General features: G+C 33.9%; 1 protein-coding gene across 2 annotated transcripts in view; it reads right to left on the bottom strand.

Moving 5' to 3' along the window:
- Nucleotides 1-677: 677 nt before the first annotated feature.
- Nucleotides 678-13511, bottom strand: part of LOC138353378 (zinc finger protein ubi-d4-like) — a 36635-nt gene continuing 23801 nt past the window's right edge. Inside the window, exons 3-4 of one of the 2 annotated variants that reach the window (XR_011223162.1) lie at nucleotides 8522-11732; nucleotides 678-3293 (exon numbers count right to left, since the gene is read on the bottom strand). Coding sequence is in view for 1 of the 2 variants with exons in the window: in XM_069306404.1 (XP_069162505.1) it covers nucleotides 11604-11732 (129 nt within the window). In the remaining variant the exon portion in view is untranslated. Of the gene's footprint in view, nucleotides 3294-5077; nucleotides 11733-13511 lie in introns of those variants that run through there. The other variant, XM_069306404.1, reaches the window with a different exon arrangement.

The following is a 13511-nucleotide window of genomic DNA, read 5'->3' as shown; positions in this document are numbered from 1 at the left end:
ACTAGGTAAGACGGTGGGCGGTGAGGACTCGGAAGAGATGTTATCTGGTGCTGTATGGTGAGGTTTGGATTTAAGTGTGGGACAAGATATAGAAGTACAGTAATTACTCTATATTTAGGTTGTTTTTTTTTCCTTTCATGAGTATACGGCCACCTACGAAGAGCATCCAGTATGGTCAAACTTCCCACCCATATCTCCTATGTTGGCATGGATCAAAGGGATATCTTTAAGCGATATACTGGTTAAGGCTAGTTTTCCATCGACACTTTGATCCGTTGATGGAGTGTCAGCTAAGCATTCTTGATACGACAAAACAATCTGTAAACCTTGATACCTGTGTCAGGGTCGAGGTGGTCCTACAATTAATAGATATGGCATATTTACTGTGGATAGTTACTGTAATGTGATTAAAATTAATGTCCACGGAGCTTGGTGTAGATCTGTAAATTTGTCAAGGCAGACAAAGGTTTGTTGCAGTAAATATTAGTCCCTAAAATAGTTACCTGGTGCCTGCATCAAAGAAAAGCAAGCAACCTGCAAAACAGTATTTTAATATATGGGTTTCATTATAAGTTTTACCTTGATGAGGGGGCAGCCTACCTAAATAAGCAAACAATTCTTCTCATTGCTTTAATATGAAATTGGTTACGTGAAAAAGATGTCAATAAAACTAGTCATATGTACGAAAATTTTATTGAATTACTCAAACTAGGAATGCTAACACGCTACAACACATTGCATGGTATCAATGCATAGCCCTGACAATATAGCTAGCAGCATCATTCAAGTAGGGTAAACACTTGTACAGGCAGGTAGTGGGCTCCTGCTTGTGAGATATGTGATTCTATTGATGTGATCAATGAAATCTTTTACATTTCAAACACCAGATAAACTTAAGAGTGGTGGATAAAAAAAAATTATATTTATTTAATGGCACTTACATGTATGAACACACACACATTTGTGTCATACTACATTTGTGCTTGTTACACTGTGTACATGTGTATTTGTAAATATATACCTGTGAATACATGAATGCATTTTATTATATATCATGTTTGTCAGAGCAATATTATTAAAACATTCTTTCAAATATTACTTAACCTAAAAAAATTTTAAATTAAATTTTCATGGTCTTTTGTGTATGAAAAACAGTTTAACCGAGTGATCAGATGTAAAAATATCATGCAAAGGCAAACAGTTGAACAAGAGTATCTTCAAGGCCATATTCAGAATGCACATCTTCAAGACCACATTCAGTTACAAACTTATTGATGCACACTACAAGATGTGCCATAAAAAATACTGATATTGACAAGTTCATTAACAATATTAAATAAAAATGAAATTTTTTTTGGCCATAAGACACATTCAAAAACTAGGCAGGTTTGAACTTCTATTCAAAAAGATTTGCTGAATAAAGTAGTATGTGGTTATCATGCATGAAATAGTTGCCACTAGCAAATAAAAAAACAAGTTCAATTTGTTCAAATAGCCATCCTAAGAAGCCTCAGAACTGGGAGATGACAAAGTGGTAGAACATGCAGCAAGTCCCTTTTCCCCAGTAGAGAATAACTCGCTGTAAAGAAAGTATTCACTGACTAACAGTAATACGTCAAATGTCAGAAACATTATCATAAACATACGGAACACTTATAATGACCAAAAGTTAATGTTATAGCCTTATAGGATATTGAATACAAGGTGGTCATCATTTTTAAATGTATGTAATATTCTTGAAAATAATAATCCACTATTTCTAAAACACGAGGAAACGTAGACTGTACTCTGTATTTCGATCCCAACCTGAGATTCTCTTCAGCAGTGAGCGAGAATGACTGCTGATGCTGTTTTTATGGCATAATATTCAGATCAAGTTAATATTCTTAACTTCTTAAAACAATTTTTTTGATAATTTTATATGTATCTTTATAAGTATAAGGCTAGACCATTCAGGCAGAACAAAAGAAATTTCAGGATCACATGCAGACAATTTTGAAGATATAGATGTAGCCTTACAGTACAGATTGGTAGATGGTGTGTGTAAATGTTGAGTATTTGATTCCATGCAAGATTACTACACACACACAAAATGGGTAGAAGGGGCAAATTTGTGTTCAATTCATTCTAATTATGTTTTGTAGGAAGAGATTATAAGTAATACAACTACAAAATAAAGCCAGATAAATTTTGTGCTATACATAACTTGCATTACATACAGAATTAAGTGCATCAGCTGAAGTGAATATATGGGTTGATTTTTAGTACATTTTCTGAATACAGACTTTATGAACTCTAATCTCAACATACATTCAAGCATTTGAATGCCATGAATTCTCTTAATATTTTGGTGCAATTAATTGGCTAAAAGTTTAGCACAATAATGACAAGATTTGATATGAATTCACCATATTTAAATAATAAGATAGAAAAATTTGCATACACATACCTAAAATTCAATTACAACCTGCAAATATTTTTCTAATATTAAACTTACATGAAATTCAATTTAATTTCTACAAAAATAGCTGTTCAAGTGTAATACAAAATAAACTTATATACAAAAATCTTGAGAAAAACCACTAAGAGCTTAAAAGTATTAAAGTTGCAATACTCGGAGTGTATTTAATGAAAGTATCGATGACTTTCATTGCTGATAATGAAGAGTCACCTTACTTCAGTCTACCTGAGCACAAATTGTGTCTGAATTTAAAAGCAGATGAAAGGTTTATTACTATATATACCTTAGGAAATAAAAATGCTTATTACCATTTCTTTGTGTTATCTATAGCCATAAGCAATGCTCTGATTTCAGAACAGGATCATGAATAGCTATGATAAAATGACAAATATCAACAGTCAGATTAGTAGGCATATTACAAAAATAAATGCTATGCCAGTTTTTCACTAAATATAAACAAAAGTTTAATGGTTAACTGGAAAGAAAGATGTGTTCTCGGCATTATCAGAAAACAGCTAAATTACTCATATTAAAAATTATGTAGATAAGTTATCACTATTTTTCTACACTACTAAATATTCACGTCAACTCCTCCTGAATAAGTCACTCCAGAGGAGCCACTTAATGAGGTAATAAAATCATCCAATCGAGAATATTTTCCACACCTATTTCGAGTTTTCAAACTACAACAAATTATATAATAAATTTGAATAAACCCACAAACCAAAGAATAAGACCAAGAAGGTTTGCAGTACTGATATTCCAGCTACACCAATAGATAAGTGAAGGGAGCCTATTGTATACCTCAATGTAATCTTCAAGCTAAGAGTGTCTGAAAAAGAAATAGTATAAAATTAGGCATAAGAAATCATATGACTAACTGCAATATTCAGGGCTGCCATGTCATGGCTGAGGTAGAATAATGGCAAGCACTGTGGAAAACCGAAGTGGATCACTATTTTCACTGACGTTTACAGCAGTTTTATGACTTCTTTCTTTCACTGTATTAACTGGTAAGGCTAAAAAAAAACTTTATAAAATAAATTTTTTTTCACAAATTCACAAATTTCATAGCTTCAACGTAATACACACAGACATGTTACAGCTAATAATTATCAAAACAAACAGTTAACAATCCACTTCAATTTTCCTACCCAAACAGGTACTGACAGTTGGACAAAATTTTCATGTGAAGACCAGGATGATTAATATATTTGCCCTGATATAAAGTTACATTTATGAGAGTGAAGGAGATACAATCTTCACTTTACAAAAATATGGGAAATGCATGACAATACCTAAAATATGCAATTATTAAATAGTAAATATTTTATGCCATGTCCTGACAGAACACCAAAAGATTCTGTTACTTTAAGAGACCCTGACTTCCGTGTAACTTGTTTAGAAGACAATAAATAATACCCTACTCTCTGGGCACATCACTTATAGTTTGGCAACAGATATTCATACAAACACTGCTTATGTTCATAAATAATGGATTTACAAATTCAGTCAAACTATGGATACACACTTGTCATAATATTTTAATGCATGCAAATTATTAAATTATTACAGATTTATTCAGCACTAGGACATCAGCTTTAAAATATAAATATCAACAAAAAATTATAAATATTATATATATACAATATATATATTATATATATATATATATATATATATATATATATATATATATATATATATATATATATATATATATATATATATATAAATATTTTGGTAGCAGTCTTTCTTGTAAACATATGTTATTAAATATGACCGAAAAAGTAAGATTAATAATTCTAACACAAATTTTCTCAATATTTCTTGTTTCTTTTTACTGTCGATGGTAATTGAAAAATCAATTCTCCAAAATTCATTTTTATTTCTAGTCTGACGCGACACTTGAACGCGTTTCGTAATAACTTATTACATTTTCAAAGACTTTAGTTTACATACACACAACACTAAACAGAGTTTTACTATGCTATCATTTAAACAGCTTTCGTCTTATATACTCGCATTTGGGTGAGGTGATATGTTACAACAGTTTTGGATGAGGTGAACAAAACCTCAAGTCTTGTGTTGAAAGTTTTGTTCAGCTCATCCAAAACTGTTGTAACATATCACCTCACCCAAATGCAAGTATATAAGACGAAAGCTGTTTAAATGATAGCATAGTAAAACTCTTAGTGTTGTGTGTGTGTAAACTAAAGTCTTTGAAAATGCAATAAGTTATTACGAAACGCGTTCAAGTGTCACATCAGACTAGAAATGAAAATGAATTTTGGAGAATTGATTTTTCAATTACCATCGACAGTAAAAAGAAACATAAGAAATATTGAGAAAATTTGTGTTAGAATTATTAATCTTACTTTTTCGGTCATATTTAATACATATATATATAAATATATATATGTTGTACCTAATAGCCAGAACGCAGTTCTTGGCCTACTATGCAAGCCCCGATTTGCATAATAAGTTGGCCCATACTTTCTCTTGCTGCTTCTATGTTGGTTCGGGGTCTTGAAGTGGGTGGAATATAGTAATGCGTTAATTGGCTGTTGATTGCTGGTGTTGAGTTTTTGATGTGTAGTGCCTCGCTGATGTCGAGTCAACTGCTATCGCTGTATCTATCGATGATTTCAGTGTTGCTTGTTAAGATCTCTCTGGTGATGGTCTGATTGTGAGAAAACATTATATGTTCCTTGATGGAGCCCTGTTGTTTGTGCATTGTTAATCGCCTAGAAAGAGACGTTGTTGTCTTGCCTATATACTGAGTTCTTTGGGGCTTACAGTCCCCAAGTGGGCATGTGAAGGCATAGAAGACATTGGTTTCCTTCTAGGCGTTCTGTTTGGTGTCTGGGGAGTTTTTGATGAGTAGGTTGGCTGTTTTTTTGTTTTTGTAGTAAATTATCAATTTTATTTTCTGATTTTTGTCTGTATGTAGGGATAACGTTCCTATGAATAATGTCTTTCAGGACACTTTCCTCCATTTTATGAGCTGTCGAAAAGAAGTTCCTGTAAAAACAGTCTAATAGGGGGTACAAGTGTTGTGTTAGTTGACTCTTCTGGGGTTGCATGGTGTTTCACCTTTCTTTTTATGACATCTTCAACGTTAGAGAAGCCATTGTTGACTAGGACCTGCCTTACCCTACAGAGTTCTTCATCTACTTGCTTCCATCCTGAGCTGTGACTGAGAGCCCGGTCACCGTAAGAGTTGACAACACTCCTCTTGTACCTGTCTGGGCAGTCACTATTAATGCCAATGTCCCAACTCTCAACTGTCAATCAAATAATGGACAGGTTCCTGAGCCTACTGGGCTCTAATAAGCCCAGTATGATCCTTCTTAAGATGCATTATTAAATACAAAAGTACTTAAGGAAATTCCTGTTTCAATTCTTCCTTCGTGGTCTGACACTGTCATTCAAATACTGTGTATGTATATGTATGTATGTATGTATGTAAGTATGTATGTATGTATGTATGTGTGTGTGTGTGTGTATATTATATATATATATGTATATATATATATATATATATGTTGTACCTAGTAGCCAGAATGTTGTACTTGGCCTACTATGCAAGGCCTGATTTGCCTAATAAGCCTAGTTTTCCTGAATTTATATATTTTTCAATATTTTTTTCTTATGAAATGATAAAGTTATCCATTTCATTATGTATGACTTAATTTTTTTTAAATTTGAGTTAAAACTAATGTAGATATATGACCGAACCTAACCAACCCTACCTAACCTAACCTATCTTAACCTAACCTAAACTAACACAATTAAGTCAATAATTTATGTTCCTAATATAATATAATAATAATAATTCAAATTAACTAATTGGAAAACAATTATTGAAAATAAAGAAAATCACTCGGCCTATTAGGCAAATCGGACCTTGCATAGTAGGCCCGAGAAGTGTGTTCTGGCTACTAGGTACGACATATACATACATACATACATATATATGACAGTGTCAGACCACGGAGGAAAATTGAAACGGGAATTTCCTTAAGTACTTTCGTATATTAATACATCTTCAGAAGGAGTGAACTCCTTACTCCTTATTAATACATACTTACTCCTTATATTAATGCATCTTCAGAAGGAGTGAACTCCTTACTCCTTCTGAAGATGTATTAATATACAAAAGTACTTAAGGAAATTCCTGTTTCAATTTTCCTCCGTGGTCCGACACCGTCACATTTTTATTCACGTGTTTATTTTCGTGATTTACACACACACACACACATGTCGTACCTAGTAGCCAGAACACACACACATTGATAGGGTAGATAAAGACAGTCTATTTAACACAAGGGTGGCCCAAATGAGCCACAGAGATATTAGAAAGAACTTTTTTAGTGTCAGAGTGGTGGACAAATGGAATGCATTAGGAAGAGATGTGGTGGAGGCTGACTCCATACACATTTTCAAGTGTAGATATGATAGAGCCCGATAGGCTCAGGAATCTGTACACCTGTTGATTGACGGTTGAGAGGCGGGACCAAGGAGCCAGAGCTCAACCCCCGCAAACACAACTAGGTGAGTACAACTAGGTGAGTACACACACACACGTCGTACCTAGTAGCCAGAACAAGCTTCTTGGCCTACTATGCAAGGCCCAATTTGCCTAATAGGCAGAGAGATTTTCTTTATTTTCAATAAATTGTTTCTAGTTAGTGTATTTGAATTATTATTATTATATTATATTAAGAACATAAATTATTGACTTAATTATGTTAGTTTAGGTTAGGTTAAGATAGGTTAGGTTAGGTTAGGTTAAGATAGGTTAGGTTAGGTTAGGGAGGGTTGGTTAAGTTCGATCATATATCTACGTTAGTTTTAACTCAAATTTAAACAAAATTAACTCATACATAATGAAATGGATAGCTTTACCATTTCATAAGAAAAAAATATTGAAAAATATATAAATTCAGGAAAACTTAGCTTATTAGGCAAATCGGTCCTTGCATAGTAGGCCGAGTACGACGTTCTGGCTACTAGGTACAACATATTTATATATGTGTGTGTATATATATATATATATATATATATATATATATATATATATATATATATATAATTTACTTACTTATACTTTTTATTTATTTAAATTATTTATGACAAGTGCATTTCCTTTGAATAATTTTTTGTTTTAAAAATCTTTATATTGAATTTCAACCTATTACTATTATTTTTAAATATATGAACATTGCTAATAAACTATGCTAACAAAGATCTTGAAATGAGAGTCCTTAATGTCTTACAGAACATTACTGCTTAAAAATAACCGACACATTTTTAATACAAGGTCTCTATCATTTATGAACACAGCCTAAAACAGGTCGAGATCTTGAAACAGTCCTTGAGAAAATGTACATTTCTAATGATAAGAGAAAATAAAATGTAAATTATAAAATAAGTATCGAGAACAAAAAAATTTGTCTACTAATTAGCGACTAGTTACAGAGTTTAATGCCGAGAACTTAAAATAACCTTCAAGTACTGTATTGCTTCATAATATCGACCAAACTAAAGCATCTATTAATCAGAAACATTGGGGATATTGTTACAATTAAGTGTATCTTGTAGAAATATCTACAGGATGCTGCTGCTGTAGGAACAGAACCGGACATGTTTACAGTGGAGTGCTGCTCACTAATCAGGGTAAACTTACCCTATTTTGTCTTTGCCAGCTCGTATTTTGATTTGCTGAAATGCACTATATAGAAAATTTCCAGAACAGGAACACTGATACACACCTGTAGCTAATATTTACCTAAATATCTACTATACTGTGATAAGAAAAACTCTGTCATTAACTTAATAGTTGAGAAATACAGTACACTGCTTGGCAATGCATAGTACTAGGTACATAGGTAGTTGTGCTTCCATTAATGTTATCCTGTTTTCAAACAGCTTAGTACCTGGGTAACAGTATAAACTTAAGCTTCACAAACTAGTACTAGTTTACCAAGGGAACTGATATTCTCTTATTTTGTTTGGCATTCTTTATAAATGAGATGATTATGAGTATCTGCTTACCTGTACTTTGAATAAATCTGTGGATGAGTTTTTAAGGCATGACAGAGGAATATATATATCTTGGATAGATATGAAATTGATGACAAATATATTCTTCAGTCAAATCTTGATAAAATGTGGTTTATTGTGGTTGGCACATCAGTGACTTTGGATGGTAAAAAAATATGTCCTGTCAAAGAAATATAGTTATTAATACAAACAAGCAATGCATACATGTAATTAAATTCTGGAAGAACCATTGCTGTTGGTACGGTATACAAGTATTTTTGCAACAACTTGTGACCTGAAGCCAAAATTGGCAAAGGATAAAGGTATGTGTTCAAAGATACTCATGTTATCTTTGAAGTACTTGGCAGAAACTGATGCTAAGATTTTCGTACCCATGAACATAATTAATGGGACACGCTACTACCCAATAGGTCTTGATATTAATGCTATTAGGAGCTCTGAATTAACATGAATCATGGTATGAGTATAAGCATCAATATCTCATATCATGCACGAGCATGTACATCAATACCTGATACCATGGTATGAGCATAAAAATCACTACTTGATACCACTGTATGAGCATGAGCATCAATATCTGATATCACATTACGAGCATATGCATCAATATTTCAAACCATGGACACTACTTTTGAATAATTGGCTCAAAAATTGAGGCATTGACAAATTCATAATTCAAAAGAAATTGATCAGAGTAACAAATACACCAGAGAGTAAACATTATAGTGTACTATACTGTGGTCATAACAGTGTATATGTGCCTTTGATATCACACAATTTTGTTTGATTATTAAAGACCATATAAACCTAAGGCCTTTTATTACATAAATATATTTTAGACTTAAGTAACAGTGTACAAGCTAAAACCATGGTTTTAACTTCACTTGGAACCAAACACTCTACAGAGGTAAAACTTTAAGGAAAATTAATATATATTCAAGATTTTTAAATTAAAAAATTAGATTTATATTTTCAATCCAAAATTATTTGTTATTGGTTATAACCTATATTTCATGTTGTTAGTTTAAATCACAACATTAAAATTTGTTAGGAACACTTTAACCCTGGAAATATTTGAAATGGGACAAGGTTTATTGAAATGGTCAATTGGTCTTATATCTAAAATTCACAAGACTTTGAAGGATGATAACACCCTGCTTATTGTGTACTGCTCATTTAAACCTGAAGGCATGAACTCTTATTTTCATATAGTTAATTTCATAAAAACATGCATAAGTAATTCTAAATATTTAAGATATCTTACAAATATTGGAACCAACCAGTCAGTGGTCACAAAATATTTAACTGGCATGTATTAACTGTACCTTAAAGTTACTATTACATTGTTCATTTTGTAGCCACTACATTTATTAGCAAACTGAACTGTCACAACTTCCTTCAGTTATGTAACATAGCTGCCATAGTTTTCATTAACCAATAAAGTATAAAATATTAAATTTCACTGAATACATGAATTTTTACAAATTAGAGTACTATAATATATAATTTAATACAAACATATATACAGTATTCCTGGGAATGAGGTTTAAATAAATACTGTCACAATATTTAATCATATCCTTGTTGAATGACTGTATGATTGTATAATATTATCATCATCATCCCTATGGCTGTCCTTTGGAAATCTGCACAGAGATATTAAACATATAGAATGTGCATTTAATTCTTATAATATTAAATAATGAAGAAACTTTGCAATAATGATTCTTACAAGAAAACATGGAAATGTATAATACTGATTTTTTGTTTACATGAATGAGCTTTAATTCTAATAACTAGAGAAAACATATAGAGAAAACAACTGCTGAAGGTTGGTTTATCATATTAACATACAGAGAGCTCTAGCAAATATTTTGGACTCTGCAGTTGTTTCTTCAAACATAAGACTTGAGAAAATGTTAGATAAGGTGATGCGACACAAAATTATCTCAAAGCAAACTTTTGAAATTACAGATGGTTTATTAGATTTATAAATTGATGTTTATTTACATTATCTTGCAAACCGTTTCATTCACCAAGAATCTACGTGAAAGAAAAAATACTGTATATTTAAAATTAAAATTTAACATAAACCCAAGCAGGAATACAGCTGTGTTTATGTAGTCGGCACAATTTGAATTTGCCTCTACTTTAAAACATTAACTTTGCTTTGTGTAGTGTGTGTGTGTGTGTGTGTGTGAAAGACTGCATCTATCAAAACCATCTGATTAAGGTAGCACTAAAATGCCACAGTTTATATACCTGTACTAGCATGATAACTGTGTTACATTATGTATGACCTTAGTTCTAAATTAGTATTCTAAACCAGTGACCAGTATAGATACAATAAACCATTCTGTTCCTATCCTAACAGATCATAATCATAACAACATTATCTAATAAACATATGCCTATTTCATCTCAAGTCAGAAATTACAACTTTAAGTTGTCATTCACACTTCCGTGGAAATAAACATTCCATTCACCGATTTCCAACCAAAATTCCAGTTTGGCAAGAGGATGCTGCTTCTGGAAACTTTCCTTATTAAGACTACTCAATAGCTCGGTCAAGAGAGCTTCGGCCGCACATGCGTGGGGGTCCGTGGTTCGAGTCTCCTAGAGCCCAGGTGAATGGAATACAACTTTAAGTATATACAGTTTAATGGGAGATGATAAACTTATTAAATATTCTGCTACCAATATTCCCACACTCCCTGAGGAAATGACAACTAATCATGAACCACAACCATTCTTTATTTCAGTCATGCAGCTATATGCATCACAGCTTTATATACCTTATCAAATTTCCAGCCCATACATATACAGTAGGATGCAATTTTTTATTTATCACCATCATCTCTATTCAAATATTTGGCAAAATAAAATACTATAAAAATTACTGAAATGCACTTAAATTTTATACTATTTTTATCTTGGGATTTTATCATAAAATTGTAAAATTCCAATTTATGCACACTTATTTTCAAATTTTCATATAATCACAGGACAATTTTGCTAATAAAGTAAGATGAAATTGAAGTGTTCTGCTTTCTTATTAGATTTTCCCTGGATTTCATTTAGCATGGAACTCTTGTAAGCACAAGCAACAAGACCATTCTCCTTCAGGTGGCTCCGAAAGAGGGGGATCAAGGCAGTATAAGTGATATCCTCGGTCACAGTCATCACAGAACAGCAGCTGATCCTGTTGAAGGATGGAACTAAGTTATGATATCACTGGCATAGCAATTGCAACTTGGTCCATAACAACATAAAGCAATAGCAATGAAGGGAAGCAACAGGTTGAGCATTACAGTACATAAATATTTGGCTATGAATGATAATTGGAGAGAAATCTATCATAATAGGCAAGGCAAACCATACTGATGCCTTTTTTTATGTCTCATATAATATATTAAGGTACACATGGCCTTAAAAAATCCTCATAACTGATATTTTGTATGGCATAACTGGAAAGGTCACCAGGTACTTTTTACTAGGAACACAGTAAAAAATAAATACGGTATAAACTAAAAACCAGCATTGAATGTAATATAACGCCATTTTCTGGGTGAACCCCGGAGGCTTCCTAAAGCTGTCTGACTAATATGTGCCATATTAGTCTGGGGCATCAAGTCACATAGAGCCTTACCTACCAGGAACCACGAGCCAGAACGTGGTTTCCTCAGAGAAGCGCAGGGAGCATTGGCCTATGAAAACCCCACTCTTTGAGAGTATATTCATGTATGCCATCAACCGGGGAAGGGACCTATAAAGGTAGACATCCCAAAACAAAACCCAACTGGAAGAACATTGCAGCCCAAGATTGAACAGAGTCCAAAAACTTCCCCCGAGAAAAACAATGCAACAAGCAAAACATCATCAAACCGATGCACGGCTTGTTCAGGCCTTTTTCCCCCCTCCCCCCAGTTCGGAGACTGAGCAAACGAAAAGAAAAAACGTCGACCGGAGGGAGGGGGGTGAGAGGTGTCAGGGAGCCTCCGAGATTCACCCAGTAAATGGCATTTCATTATATTCAATGCTGGTTTTCTGTGGGAAGCTCTGGCTCCCTAAAGCAAGATACCCACTGATAAGTAAAACAGGACTTACCCAAGAGGCGGCCACACTGTGACCCTTAGGACAAAGTAGAGACAGCTGGCCGCAACAGGTGCACCAATGCCACACAGGGTCACTGAGGACCCGGAACATTAACCAAAGAAAGGGCGGCCAGAACCCTGTTCAAACGGCAAAACCCCTGTTCCTGAATGTCAACTCAAGACATGGTACTAAAGACCGCAGCGAGAGCTGTAAACTTTCAAACATCATGGTCACGAGGGAAGACCGCAGGTTGGCTAGACTTAATAACCCTGCAGACAACCTGAGAGACCCGAGCCCTGGAACAGAGAACGAGGGAAACCTGGTCCACCCAAAGCTCATCCACAGACACAGAAGCAGTGGTGTGCAGGTAGTGGCGAAGAGCTGCCACCGGACACAACACATGATGCACCCTCTGCTTGAACAACCAATCATCGACAACCCACGGATCCTTCATTCCCGGCCCCTGGCAAGCCAGCAGTGTTTTCCATGTACATATTTCATTTTTGTACCAATGTGTTCACAATAGAATGTTCTAGAAGAACATATGTATAAAATGTCACCAAACCGTGATTTAAACCACTACCAATAAAGAAACTACGTGGATCACTAGCCGTGAGCTCCAAACAGCGACGAGATGTTTCCAATCTTTTCAGGGTTGTCAACTCCACACTTGTCCTACAGCGTTAAATTTGGTATCTTTGAGATCGCAATAAGATTCCCTACACGGACATATGCATATAAATGTAGAATCATGATCGCGGCCCACCTGCAAGAGTGTGGGAAGTGGGCAAAGTCTTACCCGTTACCACACATCGGCGATCTACAATAGTTTTACCACGAAGATACAAGACAATGCCGTTCTCCCAAATAGGCTATGTGGCTATTA

Source organism: Procambarus clarkii, chromosome 1 (genome assembly GCF_040958095.1).
Source record: "Procambarus clarkii isolate CNS0578487 chromosome 1, FALCON_Pclarkii_2.0, whole genome shotgun sequence".
NCBI lineage: Eukaryota > Metazoa > Arthropoda > Malacostraca > Decapoda > Cambaridae > Procambarus > Procambarus clarkii.
Note: the sequence above shows the minus strand (reverse complement) of the source record. Positions and strands in the feature narration are given on the sequence as shown.